General features: G+C 47.4%; 1 protein-coding gene across 1 annotated transcript in view; it reads right to left on the bottom strand.

Moving 5' to 3' along the window:
* Window positions 1-23380, bottom strand: part of Tulp4 (TUB like protein 4) — an 81624-nt gene that overhangs the window by 23314 nt on the left and 34930 nt on the right. Inside the window, exons 3-6 of the mRNA XM_051206109.1 lie at window positions 17873-18034; window positions 9730-9910; window positions 6442-6576; window positions 3796-3962 (exon numbers count right to left, since the gene is read on the bottom strand). Of these exons, the coding sequence (XP_051062066.1) occupies window positions 3796-3962; window positions 6442-6576; window positions 9730-9910; window positions 17873-18034 (645 nt within the window). The remainder of the gene's footprint in view (window positions 1-3795; window positions 3963-6441; window positions 6577-9729; window positions 9911-17872; window positions 18035-23380) is intronic.

Here is a 23380-nt window from a genome sequence, read left to right on the forward strand (position 1 = left end):
CTTCCCAGCCAAAGAAGATGATGCATGTATTAGCTGTGGATCCAGGAACTCAAATCTGAGGGCTTCTAACAACACTTCAAGCTGGGCTTCTGCAACGAGATGATTCCACAGGGTAGATCACTGAGGACCGCTGTTAACGCACAGATAGAAGGCTTCATCGTTGACACAGCAGACCAACACTGTGTGTGGATGTACTCAGTAAGCTCTGCAGCTACATATTAGGACAGAGGCCCTAGCAGCACCAGACTTACACATTTATTTACGTTTTTGTTGGGTGCTGGGAGTCCTGCTGTGGACGCGCACCAACACTGAACAACATCCCCAGCCCTCAGTTTGTTTTACAGACAGCGGCTTACCCTCTGCCTCTGCACCCCGTCCCCACTATAACATTCCTAAGTTAAGTCATGACAGCCGTCCTCGGCTTGTACAAACTGACACGCCAGAGCTGGCTGCAGAAATGTGACTTCTTCCCTGTGGTTTTCCATTCCTTTTTGACAGATGAATGGATCTGCTATGACAGAAGCACTGGGGCTGCAGAAGGCAGACTCCTGCCCTCTCCTCCTGGTTCCACTGTCCATCAAACTATCTGAATGATGGCTGATTATAGGTCAGATATAAAGTTATCCTCAGCATGCATCTCTCTTCTTTATACCAAGAATTTACACTACTAATCCAGACTGTTCACTATATGAAAGTTCCAATCGCCATCTATTTAAACAACGGAAGCACACATCCTCAGACCCCACTACAGTCTGCTGTCACGAAAAGTGTTCATATGTACTGTCTCGGGCCTCTCAGTGGTCACATAGACACTCCTGTCCCAGGTAAAGCAGGAGGACAGTGACATCAAGAGGGCTGGGCAATATAGTTCCAGCTAATGCTTGTCTTACTACCAGTGGCCACTTCTCCTAAGTACTGGTGTCCTTACTCATACAAGCAAGAGCCTGAAGAACAGGTACTACCTCACTGAGAAACTCGACTACCTGTCACTCACTAATGCTAATGAATCCCATTCTCTCCCCAGCCCTTAGGTCAAGGGTATTTATTCTACTAAAGAAACAACAACAAAACATGTTTACAGACAAGATAACAGGACAAGAGACTCCACAGACAGCACTGGTCAATGACCGCGTCCTTTACGGCAGAAAAGAATCCACAGGTCGGGTGGAGCAGAGCAGGGATGCCCCAGCAAGGAGAATTAGTAGAGGAACAGGAGAAAGCAGAGCTGCCGCACTTCCGCACGGTGAGGGAAGACGATGCCGCTCCAAGCAAGGTACCACAGGGCAAGTCAGAAAATCAAGGAAAATACGGCCTTGGCTTGAAGAAACTGGGACAGTAAAGTAATACACGCTAGAGGCATTCCACACTACAAGGCTTCAGTGAAAAGAAGGTCATCAACTTTTGGGCAGATTTATGCAGTAGGTGTTAGGGATACGGTCCTCTGAACTAAGAAAGTAGAGTAAGACCTTCTCTATCCAGGGAAGAGAATGCTGCTGGGACACAGACTCCAAGACAGACTCCAAGAACCATGACGTTTGTTTCGAGCCAAATTAAGAAATTCCCAATTAAGCAGAAAAGTTTAAGAATTTAGAAAGACTCCCAGGGGCTCCTGTCTCCTACGCCACCAGTGCTTATGTACCTCAGTCTACTGGGGAGTCGGTTGGAAGTTGTCCTTCCTTTCCTTAACACTCACAGCGCCTGCCACAATCTCTTTCTTTCCTATGAGTCTTCCAGGCTCTCCACCCTGTCCCCAGGCCCACGTTCCGCCTTGCCCTTGGCCAGTGTTCTGTTTATTTCTTCCTTTTTTGCCACAAGGTCTTATTAGCTGCTTACAAGCAGCTCACGTCTCTGCTTCCTGTCACTTCCCACTCCTTATCCTCGTGCACACACTGTCACTTTAAACAGGTAATGGTGGGGTATCTCACTCTGCTTCAGAAAACGTACTGCAGCTCCCTCTTTACCACGGCCGTTGCAGCGACATCTCCAGCATCTAGACCAGCATCAACACACAGACCAGACGGCACCACAAACACTGACGGAAAAATATTTTACAGCGTAACTTCCATCACTATGAGGAGGGTGAGACCACTCGACCTTAAGACCTCCGCGCCCAGTTTCGCCAAGCCTACGTCCACCTGCTGTCCTCAGGCTGGCATCCTTCCCTTAAATGATCCCTCTGACACTCTATCTCCTTTGCGTCTGATGCTTGCTAAGAGAGGGCCATACTCTACTCTCTAAGTAGAGATACTTCTTTTTGTGTTTGCCTTCTCTCACTATCCACTCCTTCTTCACAGCATCGGGAAAACAATTCTAACTCAAAATCAAGGTCTGTGATTACTTACGTATCCTCTATAACTGGTTTCCAAGGTTTTAGATTCTGTCTCCTCATTTAGCTCTTACACAGTGGTACTTAAAGGCTTATGCCAGCCACACAATAACCTCTCAAAATATCAGCTATGTGCATGGATTAGTAAGTGAGCAAACATGCATACTTGTTCACAAAGATACAATATTAGCAAAAGATACTTTTAAATCCTACAAATAAGACAGCTTGATTAAAAATGAGCAAAAGACTTAAAAGCCATCTCTTTAAAGACACACAAATCCCTAGTGAGATATTTAGTACAGTATCAGGCTACAAAGACAGCCACAATGAAATAGCACCTCATGCCCAGTGTGACAGCTACTATTAAAAGGAAAACACAGAACACCACTTCCAGAAATAACAAACACGAGTGAGGACATAGAGGAATCGTGACTCTTAGGAAGGTGGGTGGGAATGTACAAACAAGCAGCTGCAGTGGGAAATGGTGGGTCATCAGAAAAATTAACAACTATCCCACGACTAAGAAGTGAACTTCTGAGCACATACACGAGGAACTTACAGAAGGGTCTCAGGGAGGTATGTGTGTGTACACCCATGTTCATGGCAGCACTCTTCCAGCAGCCAGTAAGTGTGCAGGTATATGACTTCATACCAGCACTTGGGAGGCAGAGGCAGGAGGCCTCTGAGTTCAAGAGGCCAAACACAACTACAAAGAGAAACCTTGTCTCAAACAAAACAAACAACTGCCAAAGACAGAAGGAACTCAACAGGCAAACAAAATGTATTATAGCCACACAATGAGACCTATTTACACATAAAAATGAAGGCAGACTCACAACATGCTCTGTAACACAGATGAACCCCGAAGGCATCATGCTAAGTGAAATAAGCTAGGAGAAAAATGGATACATTCACTCCCTATCTACATGAGACATACATACGGAGTATAATTCACAGAGACAGGGGAAACTTCATCTGTGTCCACAAGGAGGAGGAAGGTGATCTGCCAGAGGCGCTTTAGCACGGAAAAGGCTCTGAACAACCCTTGGCCTTGTCTCACACTGCTGTGTTTATGATGAGCCTTCCCCTCACTCTTCCCTAAGCCTGCAGTCTAGGGTGGCCTGAGACCCACCTTAGAGTTCTGTCAGTTCTACAACTGCTGGTCATATTTACAGGAGGTATATGTTAAGTCTCCACGTTTCTCTTGTGCACAGACCTAGAGAATCTATCATCTCCAGGTTTCCTGTTAAGTGGCCAGATCAGAAGCAAATCCCTCTATTTTTCTCTCTGCGCATTTCATTTCAAAATGGAATCAAGCTTTTTGGCTAAAAGGTAAAAAATGCTTTCTTCCCTATTTCCCTGGTTTACACGCCATGAATCAATTGAAGAAGAAGAAAAAAAAACCTTGCCAAAGGGCCAAAGGTAACTGCAATAAGTCACTTAAGACCGGCATGTCCAAGGGTCCTCACCTGCACAAGTGTGTCCAGCGTGAAGATGTGCTCCCCTCTAACATTGTAGAACTTGACCATAGCACACTTCAGAAGAGGGCCGTTGGGCAGCTCGCTGAGCTGGGGCTGCTGCTCCATCCCAGCAACTGCCAGTAAGTCTCCCTGTGTACACCACTGGGCCACCACCTCTGAAAACACACAAAAGTTAGTTAGCAGGAGGACACAGCCCTCCTCATCAGCAGCCACGTGATGGCTTGAGTAGATTCAAACACAAAGCAACAGAGACTCTTCCTCCTTTTTCATGAAGGCACGTCTCCTACAAGGTATTTATTACGTAAGTGGGGATTGCTGTTCCTCTGGAACATAACTAAACAAATGCTGGCATGTTAAATACCTACTTCCCGTAACTTCCATAAGAAAAGGTCTGTGGCTGAGGCATGTTCTATCAGGGGTTTGCTACTTGGTGCCCTTCATGCCCATGACTAAAAGAATTCACTCATAAATTCTCCAGTTAAAAAAATGAAACAAGGCAAAACCTAAGTTTACTAATTAATTACTGAGTGGGCGCCACTGGGCCTGTCAAGTTCAGGGGTTAGATGCGCATGTGTAGGAGAGCTCTGGCTTTTGTTGGACACTTATGATGACGAGAGAGCAGAGGAGAGAACAAGGGTGTGCCTGCTAAGAGGCAGAAAGCATTAGGAGAGAGATCTTCACACTGCAGAAGAGACACCCACCTACAAATGGCTAGTAAATACTGTATCTTTATCTGGTATGAGCAATCACCTCTTGTTGGTAAAATAAATAAGTAAACAAATTCATTAACACCTATTAATGCTAATAAAATCATGGCTCTTGCCCTCTCTCAGTGCTTTAAAACCGTCATGCGGCTATATGGCGCTCAGAAGTCTAGATCCATTTGTAGAGAGGTTGAAGGGGATCCACCAAGACAACCACATAGTTCAGAACCCAGGGCTAGAATCCAGTGCCCAAATCTGTATATACTAGGTCACATCTGGCCAAAACCCATGTCCGGGAAATGATTCCCATGCTAAAGCCAATACACCCTGTAGTAACTGAAGTTCTGTAATCTCAAGAAGCTAAGAACGCATTCCCTGAGGCAAGTCGGCCTCCGGGAGTTCCCTCATTGAGTCAACACTAGCAGAGTAGGAACCAGGGCTAAGGTAAACAGTTACAAACAGAAGAGAAAAGGCTGTAAGCACCTGCAGTCATGCAACCATCAATAAAGTGGGTTTTTCATATAAATTAAATTCAAACCAGAAAAAAGGGGATTTTAAATTAAAAACAAACAAACGGGTAAACTTCCTGCTTCACATCTTTTTCATTACAACAGGAGAGGGAACCTAAAAGACACAGTACATCCAGGGTGCTCTGCACAGCTGACGACAGACCGTGTCTAGAGAAAAGCTGGGTCATGATCACGAGACTGAGATGACCCTGGATGACAGCTCTCTGTATATACACTGGAGACAATCACAGCAAATGTGGTTAAAAAGTTTAAAAATAATTTTTGAAGAAAAACAGAACTTCAGGTTAGAAGGTACATGGAGGAATTAAAAGGGCCAGCCCTTATTTTTAACTCCACGGAAGACAGGACATTCAGAAAGTAATTAGCAGAGCAGCACAAGAATTCAAGTTTGCAGCAACACAAAGAGTTACCTAACTCCTAACGGGACTGTGTGTGGTATGAAGAGCTTCTGTCTGGGGGGATCAGCAAGAGCAAATCATTCCTTACAAGTGCAGCTCTGAAGCAGCAAAAGGAAACACACACCTAAGAACAAGTACAACGTGCTTTAAAATATTCTATAATTTGAGAACAGTGAGTGTGTGGGTGGTACAGTGAAGTGCAATATCCTGCTGCCAAGTGTGGTGTGCATAGGCGACTCGTTACACCCTCGGGGTTCTGGAAGAACCCAGGCAAGAGGCCGCTGCTGTCACAGGAGGGACTCTTCATGATGGCCAGCTTAGGACAGTAACCAGCTGCATGGAAGGTCCAGCTTGTCTGGTCCCTACAATATCAAGGACCAGAACCAGACCAGGATTAGAATGTAAAGCTTTTTTTGTTTGTTTGTTTGTTTTTTAACTCTGCCCCCAGTGAACTCTGAAGAGTTTATTTTTGGGGAAGAAGGGGGGTTCCCAAAATATCCAAGGTCACAATGTCTAAGTGACCTTGAACTGCAGGATCAGAGCACTAATTTTTCCCTTGAGAAAAGACTTCCTCACAGGAAGGCACCAGCACTCATCATTCCCCTTCATGTGTGAGAGTCTGGGACCTCCACGGGCCTTTCAACTGTCTCAGGACCAATTCCTTAGTAAGCGTGCCAAAATTCTAAACGCTTCTGTGCACAGGAAACTTGTGTACCTTCCGCTGCCTCCAAAGGCACGGGTGCCGCCACCTGAGTAAAGTGACAGTGAGTTGTAAACAGAATCAACAATAGGCCACCCTTGCGGGAGCGGAGAAAGGACGAGAAGATGAACGCTGAGCATGGAGCCCGACTCAGGAGTAGTACAGACTTGTTAAGATAAGCAGGGAGGTTAGCAGTGCCCTTGTCCACCACAAACGCCATCACACAGGACAGAACTCAACAGGCACCAGCCTGGAAGGCAGATGGGCACAGGTCCCACCTGAGGGACAGGTGTATGTTGTACCTTTCAGCCCTGAACGGATGACAGTCGGGGACAAGTCGTCGTAGTTGTTCATTAAGCTGATGTCTCCCGAGGTGAAGCTGACGGTGAGTAGAGGCTTGATGTTCTGCACAGGGACGGGGTATGCCGCAGGGCCATCTGTAGAGACACAAGGCACAGGGCAAGGCAGGCAAGGGTTGGAGTCAGCAGTGGGCGGGCAGGCATGGCGCTGGAACCGTAACTGAGGGCTTGCTCCTTATGTGTGAGTAAGAAGCAGAGAGAGATAAATGGGGATGGGATGGCTTTTTGGAGCCTCAAATTCCATACCCAGTGACACACTTCTCCAAGCGGCATGCCCCACAGTCCTTCCCAAACACTTCCATCAGCTGGGGAGCAAGTACTCAAACACAGGAGCCTGGGGGGGGGGGTCACCCTCACTCAAACCACCACAGTTGTCCAATAACGCAGGTGCCAGGCTGGCCTGGGGTGCCAGCAAGTGAGGCTACCACTGTAGTTCTCAGGGGCCACACAGGGCACCCGCATGGGCAGCTGGGGTGAGGCTAGGATGGAGGGTATGCAGTCCGGGAGTAACTGAGGGCCACAGCCCACGGACGTTTATTAACGTGTGTGTTAAAGCATTACGTGTCTCTTCAGACACTAAGTGGAAATTATTTAAATGGTGTATGACATAAAGAATGGTGGGGGAGGGTCAGACAGCTGCCGCACCCACGTTACTTAGAAAGCAAACGGCCGCAGAGGGGGCTCAGCAGCTAAGAGCACTCTGCTCTTCCAGAGGGCCGGGGCTGGATTCCCAGCACCCACAGGATGGTTTACAGCCATCCTTTACCGGGGACCTACTGCCCTCTTCTGGCTTCTGCAGGCACTGCAGGTATGCGGTGCACAGACACAGATGCAGGCAGATCTATTTATGTAAAATAAATGAATTCTTAAAAGCTGGGTTTGGGGGGAGGCCGTGAGACAGGGTACCTCTGTGTAGCACTGGCTGTCCTGGAACTCACTTGTAGACCAGGCTGGCCCCATAGTCACAGAGATCCACCTGCCTCTGCCTCTGCCTCTGCCTCTGCCTCCTAAGTGCTGGGATTAAAGTTGTGCACTACTATCGCCTGCCAAAAAATACTTTTTAAGTAAAAGCCTCTCTGAACAGCTGGATGGTGAGCCGCTCAGAATCTTCTGTAGGTGCCACAGTCACACTGAAGTCATCTCCAGCAGCCAGTCAAGGCGGCCTCCTGGACACTCAGCAGCTGGGTAACAGCAGACTGCATTCCTGACCTTCACTCTCAGCCATGCATTATAATGCCTCTGCACTCAAACACTGCTCCAGCTAAAGGCAAGGGTGTGCCACCCCAGAGCTTTTGAGAAGTGCAACTCAGGTTACAGAGCGTCAGCAACAGCATGCTGCCTCAGATCAACTTTAGACTTGCTTTCTAAACTTGTTCTTCGCACCCCATTTCCTCTAGTAAAGTAAGAAGAGAGTCGGGTTTCCCATCTATTTAAAGACCAGCTGACTGCATTTCACAGAAACTGACTTCACTGCTCTGAGGCTGCAGACGTGTAACCAACATTGTTATCAAGGCTGTGTCCCATCAGGAAAGGGATAGTCACCATCTGGAAGAAATTGTGGGTGATGAACACTCTCCCTCCCATGACCCAGTGGATCCCGAAACCCTTGTTTTGCACATGGGACAAACTCCTAGGAGGCATTTGTCTCTGTGACTGGAGGAGGAGACAAGTGTCAGGTAGACATTGATGACACTGGTCAAGCCCTTCACAGGATAGGATGCTCATGATCAATGCATGGCTTCAACTCCAGGGTACACAGTAAAATTAACTGAAGACAGGACACCCTTTTAAGCAAGGAGCTGTTCCTTTCCACCTTTCCACCATTTCATAATACACTAAAAACAGAAAAAGGAAAAGGGAAAAGAAAAGACAAGACGGCGCGGGGTTGGGACTCTGGGGAACAGCCAATGCTGACTCAGGCCAAGGCCAGTAGGTATTACAGGCTCCTTCAGCTCTGATCTCTTCCCTTTAGTCTCTTACCCGTCTGAAAAACTAGACACACTACCAGAGGTGGAGGAGGCTGGGTCTGAAATCATCAGCACTCGCAGTGTCTGACACCAGTAGAGCCTGCAGAGGGGCAATGGTGCCTGTCATCGAGAGAGGGGACAGAGCACCAGCAAGGGAACCAGCTCCAGCTGCTGGTGTCCGGGACAGCGCAATGAGTCTTTCTTTTATACACTGAAGCTAAGCTACCGGCTTTGAAACCGCTAGGGAGTTGGCTATACCACATAATAAATTATATTAACAGTATAGAATTTTTCACCTGCAGTGCTCTTTATTCCCATTAAGCAGCTAAGCCCTGCAAAACCCCAGGGACAGCAGGAGACACATGTCTCATTTTATGTCGAGGAAAACCCAACCCTCTGGAGTGCAACCAACTCACCCAGTGATCCTGAGAACAGGGGTGGCAGGGAGGGCTCACATCACGGGGAGAGGAGGCCAGCTCTGTTGCACTTCACAGAAGAGTTCTCTCCAGTGAGTGTGTGTGCGTGTGCGTGTATGCTTGAGTGTGTGTGTCTGCGTGTGTGTGCTCAGGTGAGTGCAGTGTGTGTGTATGGTGTGTGAGTGTGTGTGGTGTGTGTGTGCTCACGTGAGTGCAGTGTGTGTGTATGTATGGTGTGAGTATTGTGAGTGTGTGTCTGCGTGTGTGTGCTCATGTGAGTGCAGTGTGTGTGTATGTATGGTGTGAGTATTGTGAGTGTGTGTGTCTGCGTGTGTGTGCTCATGTGAGTGCAGTGTGTGTGTGTATGGTGTGAGTATTGTGAGTGTGTCTGCATGTGTGTGCTCATGCGAGTGCAGTGTGTGTGTGTATGGTGTGTGAGTGTGTATAAGTGAGTGTGTGTGCGCGTGTGCTCCTGTGCTTGAGTATGTGTGCGTGCTCGTGTGCGTGTGTGTGCTGTAAGTATGCATGCGTGAGTGTGTGTGGTGTGTGTGTGCTCACGTGAGTGCAGTGTGTGTATGTGTGCATGCGTGTGCGTGCTCGTGTGTGTGTGCGTGTGTGTGTGTGTGCGTGCTCGTGTGTGCGTGCGTGTGCGTGCTCGTGTGTGTGCGTGCTCGTGAGTGCATGCGTGTGCGTGCTCGTGTGCGTGTGCGTGCTCGTGTGTGTGCGTGCTCGTGAGTGCGTGCGTGTGCGTGCTCGTGTGTGTGTGTGTGTGTGTGTGTGTGTGTGTGTGTACGTGCACGCGTGCGGTGGGCAAATGCAGTACAAGCCAGTGGCTGCACACCAGTTACCTTGGGGAGGAGAATAGTCATCTGAGTCTGTGTCACTTTCACTGCTGTCCTCCACCAGGAAGATGGGGTAATTCCAGGACATGCTGAGGATGCCATCGGATTCATGCAAGAGGACATGGGCCAGCATTCTGCCATGGCAGTCCATGACGATCACCTGTCCATCTGCTGTGCCAAACAACACCTGTAACCAAAGATCAGGGCCCTTGAACAAGCAGGAGTGATCTCGGTCTCAGTCTGTTTTAGGAACACAGAATGCACGCACATCTGAAAAGTCATTAAAACTGAAGAAGAGAGCACAGTGCCTGTTTCTTTTCTGTTGCTGTGGCTCTTAGTCCCCGGCAACAGCCCCTACAATGGAGAAACCACGGTGGCAGGAGCTTGAGCCGCTGCCCACACTGTTTCCACAATCAGGGTCAGAGAAGAGTGGATGCACACACATGCTCAGCTCACTTCCCCATCTACACAGCCCAGGACCACAGCAAGAGTGGTGCAGCCCACAGTGAGAGATCTCCCTACTCAGCGTAACCAAGATAACCCATACCCAGGGGACACTTCCCAGGTGCATCTAAGTTTGTTTTGTTTTGTTTTGAACCAAGTTGACAACCATCAGAATTTTTGAAACCAAATGTTACTGGCAGCATGACTATATCATGCTATTCAGGCATTTTCAAATACCAGGAAAACCTGCTTTACTGTTTTTTGTTTCTTCTGTTTATTCTGACTAAAAGAGAGGGGCTAAGAAAAGATATTCATTTGTTTGGAAAAGTAAAGATTCAGCAGAAATTCATTAATACATTTGGTCATGTAAGCATGTTGTTATTTTACCATATTTGAAAAACAATATGCTCCTAAAATAACTTTTTAATTAAAAATGTTAGATAGCTTATAAAATAATGGGTTTCACTAATATATTCTTATACAAGCATATTTTTTTCCTGAAAAAGTTTAACTTGCATGTTTAGAATGTTTTCACATGACAGTAACAATGAGTAAATAATCAATGCAGTGGCGCACGCATGGTATTAATGCATTCACTATATGCTTACTCTGGAGCTAAGCATGAAGCTAACCACGCAGGGCGACTCCTGAGATGTTTTCTCGGATCCCACAACACATGCAGGCTGGGTGCAGCTTCTCGCTGAGAGCAGCATGGGCCGCCACACAGATAAGTGTGTCACCAGCTGGACATCACTAGGGACCCATGGATCCCAGGAAGCGTGATGAGCCCTACCACTGGCTTTCAGGCAGTCTCTAGAGATCCTGCATCTGACACTGTTACAAATGTATTTCGTGCTGAACGTACACGTCTCACTGACAAACATGCCAATCGCCGCCTATATTTCAGACACAAGTAGCCTACTGAGGGGTTGTGTCTAGATAATGTCACAAGAATGGGACCTTCGTGGTGAGATTAGGGATTGGTACCCTTCTAGAGGAAGAGATACTATTGTAGTTTCTCCCTCTAAGCATCAAAGAGAGGCAATGTGCGTCCCTGGGGTCAGCCACCTGCAGGCTGAATGAAGTCCTCACCAGTAATCAAACTGGCCGATGCCTTTGTCTTGACCTTCTCAACCTGCAGAAATATGAGAAATTGATGTCTGTCTCCGCCAACACGTTTACAGTGTTTGTTCTGGCAGCCGGAGTTGAAGTCTGAAGGATGGGAGCTTTGTGTATCAGCGTGCGTCTCCCCACGACCTGCCGAGCATTAAGCTCGGCAAAGTGTCTGCAGAGGGCAGGGCGCGCCTCTGCACGTCCTGACACAGTTTCTATTTTAGAGACTGAGCAGAGAGCGCGAGGAGAACAGACATCTAAGTCTTTTACAGAAAGGACTGGCAGTTTAATGTGTGACTGCTATTCAAGATCCACACCAAGGCAAAAGAGAACAAACCACCAGCTCCGAGAGCCCACTATGAATTCACTCCAACTGTGGCTCCCACATGAACAGTCCACTACTGAGATGGCCTGAAGGAGGAAGAAGCCCACACCCCAGCCTAGCTGTCAGCAATGGCTGAGAAAGCAACCATTTCGGAATAAGTATGTCACAGATAACCAAACAACACTGACGCACAACATGAAATCAGATCTGAAAAACAAAAATCTCCATCCTGAGTTCTTTTTCACACCCAACACTTCCAATGAGAAAAGCTTGCGTGAGGAAAGGCCTTCGGGAGAGCTAGACAGTGTAGTGATGAATACATGTGTGGGAGCACCTCAGTCTCTGGCCACAGGCCTCGACAGGAAGGAGTACAGCCAAGGCAACCCGATGCCGGAGCTTCCGCCCCAGCACAGCAACCCCTCCCAAGCTCCTCCTTGTCTTGCTGTTCAAGGTCAAGCCTCTTAGAGTCTACAATCATGGCTACCGCCCAACAGACCTCAGCTGCAGTCAAGCCCTTATTGCGTCTCTCTCCTAGGCCTTGGAATCACTTATCCAACGGTCCACCTGCTATATTCCCCTGGGAGTGTCAAAAGCCCCTCCATGACTGCATGCCCAAGGAGAAATACATGCTCCTGTCTTCACCCAGAGCAAACCTAGGCCTGCTTCTGGCCAGTAAAGAGTCTGATTAGGCTCCAATGACAGCGTCTGTCTAGTACTCCACGGGTACTCATGGACTTCAGGGTTGTCCACACACAACTCACCTCACGCTAACCGCAGCCTTCACTCACAGCACTCTACACGCCATTCTGGTTTTGGGTCAGTCTCTGTCATACCCTTCAAGGGCAGGTCTGTACCCCAAGACGTCACAAGGTTCCGTGAAGAATGATTGGAGACTAACTGTAAATTAATTTCTGCAAAAATCATTGGCTTTTGGCCAAATTTTTCTACCAATCAAATTCTGACTCTTTTTTTCTCTTCTTTAAATTAAACCCAATGTTCACACCCTCCTCTAGGAATGCCCTCCCATTTCCCTTCTCCTATGTCTTCAGGTGAGAGCAGGCATGAATGAGGCTCTGTAAGATTATGCTGCTATTCTTCAGCAGACAGCTAGTTAACGCTATCTCTGCATTTCAATCACTTTTCAGAGAACTATAAAGTACTAGGCAGTTTCTTCTTGAGATTTATTTTATTGTACTTTTAAAATTATAAATATTGTGAGTAGGTATGTGTCCATGAGTGCTGATGCCTGCCCACAGAGACCAAGAGTCAGGTCCCTTGGAGCCGGCATTACAGATGACATGGTAAGTCACCTTACCTAGGTGCTGGGAACTAAACCTGGGTTGTCTGCTAGAGCAGGAAGCACTCTTCATGGCTGAGCCATTTCTCCAGCTCCAGTGATTTTAGTAATCCATATGTGAGCTGGAGAGTTTTACACCAATGTGACACAAGCTAAAGTCATCTGAGGGAGGGATCCAGAGAGAGAGAAAGAAAGAGAGGGAAGGAGGGAGGGAGGGAGGGAGACAGAGACAGAAAGAGAGAGACAGACAGACAGAGAGAGAGGGAGAGAGAGAGAGAGGGAGAGAGAGAGACAGGGAGAGAGAGAGACAGGGAGAGAGAGATCACCTCAGTGAAACTGGGCTGTAGTGATTAATGGGGGAAGGCCCAGCCCACTGCGGGTGGCATGACCCCTGGGCTGGTGGCCCTGGGTTCTGGTAAGAAAGCAGACTGAGAAAGCCACGAGGAACAAGCCAGTAAGCAGGCCTCCGTGGCCTCTGGGCTGCTGCCTCCAGGTCCCCGTCCTCCTTGCGTCCTGTCCTGTCCTGACTTCCTTCAGTGATGAGCAGCATGTGGGAGTATGAGCCAGATAAAGGCTTTGCTCCCAAGCTGCCTTTGGTGATGGCGCTCCATTGCAGCACCAGAAACCCTGACTAAGACAGTATGTACATGTCTTCACTTCCAAGTACAACTAGTTTGAGATGAGCACTTTCGTATCAGCAGTTGACAGTCAACCCTGAGCAGGAGAGAGGAAAGAAGCAGCACCATTCCCAGGACTCTTATTTTGGAAGCAGCAGCATCTCACCAGCACCATTATCTTCTGACAAAATACTCACCATCTACATTCTGAAGACCGGACCAATGAACCGCATGTCAACAACACATGCTTCCACGAGCAGCTCTTGGTAATGGCGTGTAATTAACAGCACTGGAATTAGTTCCTGAAGGAGGTAAGGACTTTTCCATAAGGGGGAGACAGTAACACAGCTAGTGGCAGACCTGAATGGGCTGCTAAGGCCCAGAATGAAAGGACGTCCTCCCTTTCTTCAGAGGGAGCCTCTGTTCTGATGTACAACTCACACACACTGCCCTCTCAAAGACCTCCCGGGAGCACTCACAACAGTGGCCCGCAGAGGAGCTTCAAGGCTAGGCCTAGACTTACGTCACTGAAGAGCTTCTAAAATGGAGCAGCCGTAAATGAAAGACCTGCTCACCTGCCAGACTATTTCCTGGTTCATTTTGAAAAGACATGAAAAGAAGTTTCACACTTGACTGCACCCACCACTCCTAAACCCGTGTCTTAGGGCTAAACATACAATTCTGTAATTCTGCAGACACGTCGTCTTTAGCTGCAGAAAAGACCACTTAATTCTAACCTAACCTAGCCGCTATGAGGGGTTCCCCTCTGCTGCCTAGAAACGAGCCTGTACAGTAAAACAATGCCAGGGGTTCTCTTCCCTCCTCCCTGCGGACAGATCCAGGAATGACTCTGCAGTGTGCTACACAGCCAAAGGGGCCCGTCTTTATTTTAAGCCCTTCACTGATCATGCAGCTGCTTTTTAAAACAGCCCAGGACATGAATCATCACAACGGAGGCAACAAGGAAAGGCAAGACAGACTCCTGCCTTCTCTGCAATCTCATCCAACCAGTATGCTGTTTAATTTCTAGTTTGGAGCATTTTGCTTTGTTTTGCATGTATTCTGAAATTTTTGAGAGCTTTGTGGAAGAAATTTCTTTAACCAAAAGAGGTACAGCTACTGTGTTTTTAGGTGGTGTTTTACTTTCTGTTGTTGTTTTGGTCACTGAGGGTAGTTTCTAAGACCCAAAGCTGGGCGCACCTGAGGTCTCTGTTCCCAGGAGGCTGGGCTGCTTATCAAGACCCTCATGGCTCTCTCTGGGCTCAGCTAATTACGGAAACACTAGATATAATAAATCATAGATAAATAGAGCGCTCTCATGAAATTTACACTAAACAAATGTAAGGACGGGGTGGGAGAAAACTGTTGTCTGCACATCTTAAAGTCAACCTTGTGTGAGACTCCCTTCACATGCTTCCCTGCTACCACAGCCTGATGGATGATGGCTACCTGAAGGCACGTCTGGCTACACGCTGACCTCCAGACCAACTTTCCAGGGTTCCTCAGGCATTCCTACCATTCCTATGCAATTGTCATGCTGTCTTTTCATGTCTGCCCACGACAGCCCATGCAGTCACCGCCAGCTGACATCTGTCCTTCCTGGGCTGGCTGGTACTGGCCTTGGATTGTCCTCGGCATCAGTGACAGTCCTGTAGACTCTGCTCTAGTCACTGCATATCTCAAGTACTGTGGGACGGCACAGACCCGCACGTTAGAACCTCTCAAACCCTACAGATCAGCCTGCCTCTGCCCACATGCACCACGCCCCGCCTGCCACTCAGCCCTTTTGTGAAGAAGCGTATTAGGAGCCACAAGGAAAAAATTGTTTTCACCATATTTAGGAATGCACGTGGAGAACTTTGTAAATGAGAATGCAACTAGACCAGAGGCTGAGTCCTTCCAGGAGCCACCGTGGCTTCTTCCACTCTCACTGGCCTTGGAGACATTATTCCAGAAAGACTCCCGCAACACACTCATGGATTACAAAACAAGTTCCCGTATCCTGAAGCCAAGCCATTACAAAATAAGTATGAACTGCACTCAGGACAACTGAAGCTGGGCACGGATAACAACCAGTGTGTTAGGTAAAAACTTCTCCTTCGACAGGCATGCAGTCCTGTGGAGCCCTGTCCCTATCACAGAGGAAGGCCTGAGGACTGTTTTTTCTTGGGATTCTCTTCCCATGTTACTATAGGTGTGCATTCATCTTTTAGACAAAATTCCAAAAATTTGACTTTGAGGCTTTGGTGAGACCGGGCTGGAGGTCTGTTACTACCTTTGCCTTTCTGAAGAAGGGAGCAGAATGTCAAGCCCTCAGCAGCCTTCACCAGTGGCAGGATAGGACATCAAGACCTGGAACGCCCTGGGGAGGTAGTGTAAATGTCTACATCTCAAAGCACTTCCATACTCAAGTGGTCTGGGCTCCCAAACCCAAGAACACACAGAGGAAACCAAAGTCAGGGTTTCTCAGAATGGCGACAGCTTCGCCGCTTCCCTGTGCTGGGCCGGTGTGCCGCTTCCCTGCGCTGGGCCGGTGTGCCATCTACAGACTCTCTTGCTGATCATAGCCGTCATTTTTTATGTCTGCCTTCCTTCCCCCCAACCCTGCAACTGTTCTAATATAAACACTGTTTATCCTAGTGCTGTTTATGTGAACTTCTCCTTTCCAATAATTTAGATGCCCCCAAAATTATGTTGTTTTCCAGCAAATTTACTGAATGTGACTATATTTTCAGATGAGGGCTGAAGAAAAGCCAGTGACAGTCTAATCCATCCTGGTAGAGAGACGCCAGGGCCACAGGTATCTTGAGGAAGAAATGTAAGGACACTGGAAGCACTGACCATCATAGGCCAAAGACACAACGCTAATGTCTCGCTCGGTCTTGACCTTCAGCTTCAGAACCGCGAGAAATGAGTTTCGGCTGGCTAAACCACCCATCTGTGGTGCGTTGCTATGGCAGCCCTAGTAAAATATACATACTCCTTGTCCACTGTCCAATATCCAGACAGGGTCTCCTTCCCTAACACAACACAAACTTTCAGCATGAAGCAAAACGCAACATTTGAAAAAATTTTTGCCTGTTTTAACTTAAACTGGGAATGATGGAAACATGATATGATGATATGAATGTGTGGTAACTAGAGAGCTACAGACAATTTAGTAAAAAAAAAGAAAGAAAGAAAGAAAAAGAGAAAGAAAGAAATATGACTCAAAAACAGATGATATGTATAGTTTCCATGTTATACTGCTTGCTTTAAAAAATTATTCTATCTCTGGTATGAAATTTTGCATTTTATGTTTCCTCCTATACTTGGTAAACACATTTTATATTTGCAAAGGTTTAAACTAGTCAATAATTTATTTTAAAATGATCAACAAACAATTTTATGAGTCAATGTGCTACTTTACCATTGAATCATATAGGGACAGCAAATGAGTAGTTGGAATTATACTTGAGCAAAGCAACCAGAGGCTTGGTGTCATGAAGGTACTCGGAGCTCTACCTCACACTCACCCGGTTCCTCTCACCATGCTCAGGGTCCCTGCGGCAGTTCACAGTGTGGCAACCCATGGCAACCACGTCATATCCAGATTTCTCCCTAGCACACTGAGAGCTCTGTCGGTCTGCCACTCTCATAACCGCGCCCTGTGGCCTGTTATCTCCGCAGACACCGTCAGTGGCTTAGCCACACTGAATATACCTACTCTGCATAAGGCCCTGTTTTCCATCACACAAAAAGCCTTTGAGTGCAGCTGATTCTTCCTGCTTTTGCTCTCAGAATTCACAAAGTATATTCCCAGGGTGGATGACAAACTACATCTCTGACAGACACTGGCCAACTTCCCTGACCAGAAGTCATGGGGACACTGTCCACACCCCGGCCCAATAGCCTCAACACCATCTGTGTTATCTCATTATTACTACTCATGAGTGAACTGTGCTAATTTTCCCAGAGAAAAAATTTTCCCCAATATGATTATTAGTTGAATTTCCTTTTCTACTTGTTACCTACTATTGATTTGGATTTTAAAAATGAATTTATATGAACATTTTATATAATTAAAACATTAACTGAATTACCACATTAGGATTTCTCTACTCTTTTATTTCATTTACATACTTTGTAATTTTCACCTCAACAGTGTTCTTGTTTAATCTTTCCCTTCAGGAAAATAACGCGGGGCTTCGAGCACACCTGACAAGCTTTTGTACTGGTGAATGGTGCCCTCAACACTTTGAGACGGGTGCCCTCAACACTTTGAGACGCTGTTAGAGGCTTTTACGTCTGTCTCCTCAGCCTCCTCCTCCACCTGCTATGGTAACGGCGCAAAGCAGTGTTTCAGGGCATTACCTGCTGGTCGTCAGGGGTCCATATGCCACACGTGATCTGGCTTTCCAAGTTGATTTCAGATGACCAATGTCTTTGTCCACTGACAGAGCCAACCAAGACAAATCCATCGCGGTATGAAATGAGCGCTTGAGTCCCATCGTGGCTCCAAGTGAAGTCACTCACCTTAAAGACATAGCGAAGGGCCAGTTTACAGCATGAAGAGGAAACACTTATCTAAGCCGAGGAGTACGAATAGTTTATGCTTCTGTTTAAGATCAAGACGGCCTAAAGACAACACTATAAAAGGGAAGACTACAGTAGTCAGGCACGGTGATGCATCCCTGGACTTAAGGCACACTGCAAGCTATCACAGTGAGCTCCAGATCATCCTTAGCGCCAAGATAAGACCTTGCCTCAAAATTCAAACGAAGAAATCCAACCAATCAACCCCTCACCAAGAAAACAAAACCCACCCCCCAGGAGCAGGGTGTGTCCTGGGTGGTAGGTAAACAAGACCCTGAGTTTTAGATGCAACTCTGTGGAGAGGGGGGAAGATGGTGAAGGGGAGGAAAGCACAGTAAAAATCACCGCCACAAAACACAGCAACAACTACGTGCCGGCACTAGAGAGGGCTCTCCTGTACTTGAATTCATTACGCCTGCAACAGCCATCCAAGGACGCATCACCACTCCATATACAGAGACTCTAAGGCACAGAGGACTGAAGCCACTTAGCCTTAGCCACACAGCCAGCGAGCATGAGAGACATCGAGCGGAGTCACCTCAGAGACACCTGGCCCCAGAGCTCTTGCCTTTCCCACGCAGCCTGCCGTGTGCATAGTAACGCATTCTCCATCACCACCTGTTGGTCAGTTACAGAACAGTCGAGTTCTACTCTCCTAATCCTGTCGCAGTACTAGAAAGGAAACCTCTGATCAGCATGAAGGGGTAGAAATCTACGTGGAAAGCTTAGGCTTGCGTATTGAGTAACTCAGTGTTACTCAGAACAGATATTCAAATGCTGCTTTTCCATTAATTTCTGTGCTGAATTGCTTCTTTGGGTTTTTTTCAATGTCACTATTCTCACACCTAATAATTAAGGTTGGGCTACAAGTGTATTTTACTGGTAAAGCCCTTGACAGCAACCTTGATTCCAACCATGGAAGGGAAAGGTGATACGTTTCTTTCATCTTACGACTTTAACCATGTCTTCACAATTTGCAAATACAGAATTTTATATATATATATATATCTTATTCATCTTAATTATATGTACATGTGTCTGCCTGAGGGTATGTGCCCAAATGATCCACACTCATGTAACAAAGACATGTGCTCAACTATGTCATAGCACCATTATTTGTAATAGCAAGAACCTGGAAGCAACCTAGATGCTCCTCAACTGAAGAATGGATAAAGAAGATGTCTCACTTTTACACAATGGAATACTACTCAGCAGAAAAAAAAAAAAAACAATGGAATCTTGAAATTCCCAGGCAAATGGATGGAACTTGAAGAAACCATCCTGAGTGAGGTAAACCAGTCACAAAAAGAGGAACACGGTATGTACTCACTCATATATGGATTTTAGACCTAGAACAAAGGATCACCAGCCTATAATTAAGACCGCCAGAGAAACTGGGATACAAGGAGGAACCTAAGAGATTCATACAAGGTCCCTCACAGAAGGGGAAAGGAACAAGATCTCCTGAGCATATGGGGAGTGGGGGGAGGGCAGAGAGGGAGATTGGAGAAAGAGGAGGAGAGGAGAGGAGAGCATGTGGGACCAGGAAGATTGAGTCAGGGGATAAATAGATGAGAGAAAAAAATTAAGAGAGAGAGTGAGACCATAATAGAGGGAGCCATTATAGGTTTGAAGAGAAAACCGACTCTAGAGAAATGTCCAGAGACCTACAAGGATGACACCAACCAACAATCTGAGCAACAGTGGAGAGGCTACCTTAAATGCCCTTCCCTGATGATGAGATTGATCTAACTTATCCACCATCATAGAGCCCTCATCAGTAGCTGATGGAAACAGAAGCAGACACCCACAGCTAAACACTGAGCCGAACTCCTGGAATCCAGCTGCAGAGAGGGAGGAGTGATAAGAAAATGGGGTCAAGACCAGGTTACAGAAACCCACAGAGACAGCTGACCTGAACAAGGGGGGAGCTCATGGACCCCCAGACTGATAGCTGGGAATCCAGCATTGGACAGACTCAGAGCCTCTGAACGTGGGTCTCAGTTAGAAGACCTGGGCAGTCTAAGGGACCTCTGACAGTGGAACTAGGATGTATCCCTGGTGCACAAAAGGACTTTGGGAGCACATTTCCCATGGAGGGATACTCCCTTAGCCTAGAGGCAGGAGGGCAGGCCTAGTCCCTACTCCAGATGACTTGACAGATTCTGATGATCCCTCCTGGAAGGCATCACCCTCCCTGTGTGTGTGTGGGGGGGGGGGGGTAGGGTGATGGGATGGGAGGAGGTCAGGGGGCATGGGAGAGAGAGAGGGAGGGGGAACTGGAATCGATATGTAAAATAAGAAAAAACACGTATTTCCATACGTTGCCCTATAGCCAGTCTTACGGAGGCATGGTCTCAATCCAGGTTCCCTCCCCCTTTCAGGGACATGCCGCTAGCACACTGGGCAGCACAGGGCGCACGTTCTTACTAGCACGAGCTTGTCTTTGACAGCAGTCTTCTCCTCTCACTGGGGTGGTGATATGCTTTTCAACATTTCTTCATAGGCCTGCTGTCTATGCGTATGTTTCCTTCTCAAGAGGATTTATGTAAGTCTACTGTCCAGTTTTTAATTGGGTCATCTCGGTTTTTCTGTTGTATTCCTTGCGCCTCTAAATATTAACCTCTTGTGAGACGCAGTTTGCAAACACCCCGCATTATACAGGCTGCCATTTCCTTTGTTATACACAGCTTTCTGATTTGATATAAGCCTGTTTATTTTTGCTTTTGCTTCTTGTGCTTTGGGGGTGTTATCACAAAAAAGGTAATATAGGAAGTTCAAATGAACTGAGTTTACTACCTCAGCACGAGGCAGCCAGAGTGCATGGTACCTGCTGAATAGAAGCAGGGAGATCATGAATTCGAGCCAGCAGAAGGTGCACACTTAGGGAGACTGTGTCTGAGAGAACCAAGGACTGGGGGTGTACCTCAGTGGTGGCGTCGGTCCAAACGTGAGCAGCACCCCACACACCTCCACCCATACCTGCCCACCTGTCTCCTTTCCACCTGGGGAACAACACCGCAGAACAAGCACATACTCAATGCTAGAAGAAATAGCAGAAGCCCCTCTTTGGGGGTTGTTTGAGGACTGCAAAGGCCTATGAGTCTCACTTACTGAACAGGGCCCTTGCATTACTTGAAGCTGAGCAGCTCTTTGGCCACATCACTGCCTGAGGCAGCTTTTCATCAGAACTTCTCCGAGTATGTGCCTGGCACAGCCACCCTTGGTGGCTAACGCTGTGAAAGAATGCCTGTACTGTTCCACACCCGCTTTGGAATAGTGGCCTCGGGATCGTTTCCTGAAAAAGAAACTCCAGCACTGGCTTCTTTCACTCTGTGCGCTCCAACCAGATCATCTGCTGCTCCTCAACAGCGGGGCTCTTCTCTAAGCTGAACCAAACATGTGCCGTCTCCAAGATGCACAGCTACGCTTTCTGCCAGACACTTTCCAGGTGTACTGTGCAATGCTGCCTCAACCGATGAGCAGCATTATCTGTGTGTGTATTTTTTTTTTTTTTTAAAAATAATGTGAGCCCTAACTGCAACATTACCAAAAGCAAACAGGACTCCCCCAAATGACAGTATTAACGATAGCAACTAACTGTTCATAGCTTCCAGGGTTTGAAGAACCATTTTAAACAGCAAAGGAACAGGACACTGTCCCTGTGACACAGGCTAAAGCAAGACTGGAGTAGCGCCTGTAGTCACGGCCACCTGTGAGCACTGAGTACGGCCCACACCAGCTCACATGCCCCCAGGGGGACATCACCCTACTTGTCTTGAATCTGAGTCTGTTCTAAAGTCTCTGTGGGAAAAACTGTGGAAGGATGTGACAGGCGTATCAATTACACAGCTTCCAGATGGAAACAATGGGGGTCGGAGTGTGTGTGTACGCCCGTGTGTGCATGTGCGTGTGTGCGTGTGTAGGGGGCAGGAGACCCTCGCTGAGCAAGGACAGTGCTAAGGAAACATGGAGTGGGAGCTGTGGCCTGGCTCGTACGGTGTTGAGAACAGAATGGTTTGGAGTTTTATTGTGTCTCTCCTAGAAACAATGTGGCAGAATGTCTGAGAAGGACAGTGGGGTCTGGGTCCTCACTTTCATGCCTAGAAGCCTCCTTGGGCAAGTTATTCAACACCCTGGATTTTTGTTATTCAACACCCCGGATTTTCTGTCTTCTACTTGCTGAGAACAGCAAATTTTCAGAATAAAGTTCCCGTGAAGCTTGAGAGAGAAAAAATACATGGAAAAAAATGACTTATGGCATATGTCTTAGTCATCACAACCAAGGCAAGTGTAATGAAGGCAAATGTTTAACTGGAGGCTCAGAGCCCTATCTTCATGGTGAGAGATGGCAGCGTGCAGGAAGGTTCTGGAGCAGCAGCTCTGTGTTTAGTTTAAGTGGAGGCTCAGAGCCCTATCTTCATGGTGAGAGATGGCAGCGTGCAGGAAGGTTCTGGAGCAGCAGCTCTGTGTTTAGTTTAAGTGGAGGCTCAGAGCCCTATCTTCATGGTGAGAGGTGGCAGCGTGCAGGAAGGTTCTGGAGCAGCAGCTCCGTGTTTAGTTTAACTGGAGGCTCAGAGCCCTATCTTCATGGTGAGAGGTGGCAGCGTGCAGGAAGGTTCTGGAGCAGCAGCTCCGTGTTTAGTTTGGACTCTGAGTTGCTTCGGGTGGTCATTTCTTTGCTGTCTTGTATGTCAGCCCATGTGCTAACCTCTCTCTGACTGTTTCTCATAGCCTACTGACCACGGGGAGAGGTTGTGGCTCCTTTCTGTTGTGTTGTCCTCTTCAGCTCTCTTCTGATGCACTTGTCTTTACTGAGGAGAACAGTCACACCAAGGACTTCCTGTTGAGCACCTCTGTCAGCCCCACCCTCCTCCAGGGCCCCTCCTCTCTTGTGTGTAAGGACACTCATCAGAGGTGGTTCTTGTCCTCGGGGAGGGGAGCAGGTACTGATAAGGCTTCTCCCACTATTTTAACTATTTTCCTGGGATGGCCTCACTGCACATTTCTAGGTCATGAGGTCAGCATCTGCTCTTTCTCACTTGGTATTTAAATAAGTTATGAGCTTCTCACGTTTGAAAGACAGACTACACTGTTGATTAGGCTGAGACTCTTGTAGGGTGTCCATCACTTAGTAGGTAAGCAGAATGGGATGCCTGGCCCTGATAAAGCCTTGCCTGTTTCCATCACCCAGAGTAAGGAAAGGAGGAAATATCACCTGGCCTGTGACACTGATCAGCCGTTTTGAAGGAAAACAGCAAATGTAGCAGTCTGCAGGTCCATGAG

The sequence above is a fragment of the Phodopus roborovskii genome, unplaced genomic scaffold (genome assembly GCF_943737965.1).
Source record: "Phodopus roborovskii unplaced genomic scaffold, PHOROB, whole genome shotgun sequence".
NCBI classification, from domain to species: domain Eukaryota; kingdom Metazoa; phylum Chordata; class Mammalia; order Rodentia; family Cricetidae; genus Phodopus; species Phodopus roborovskii.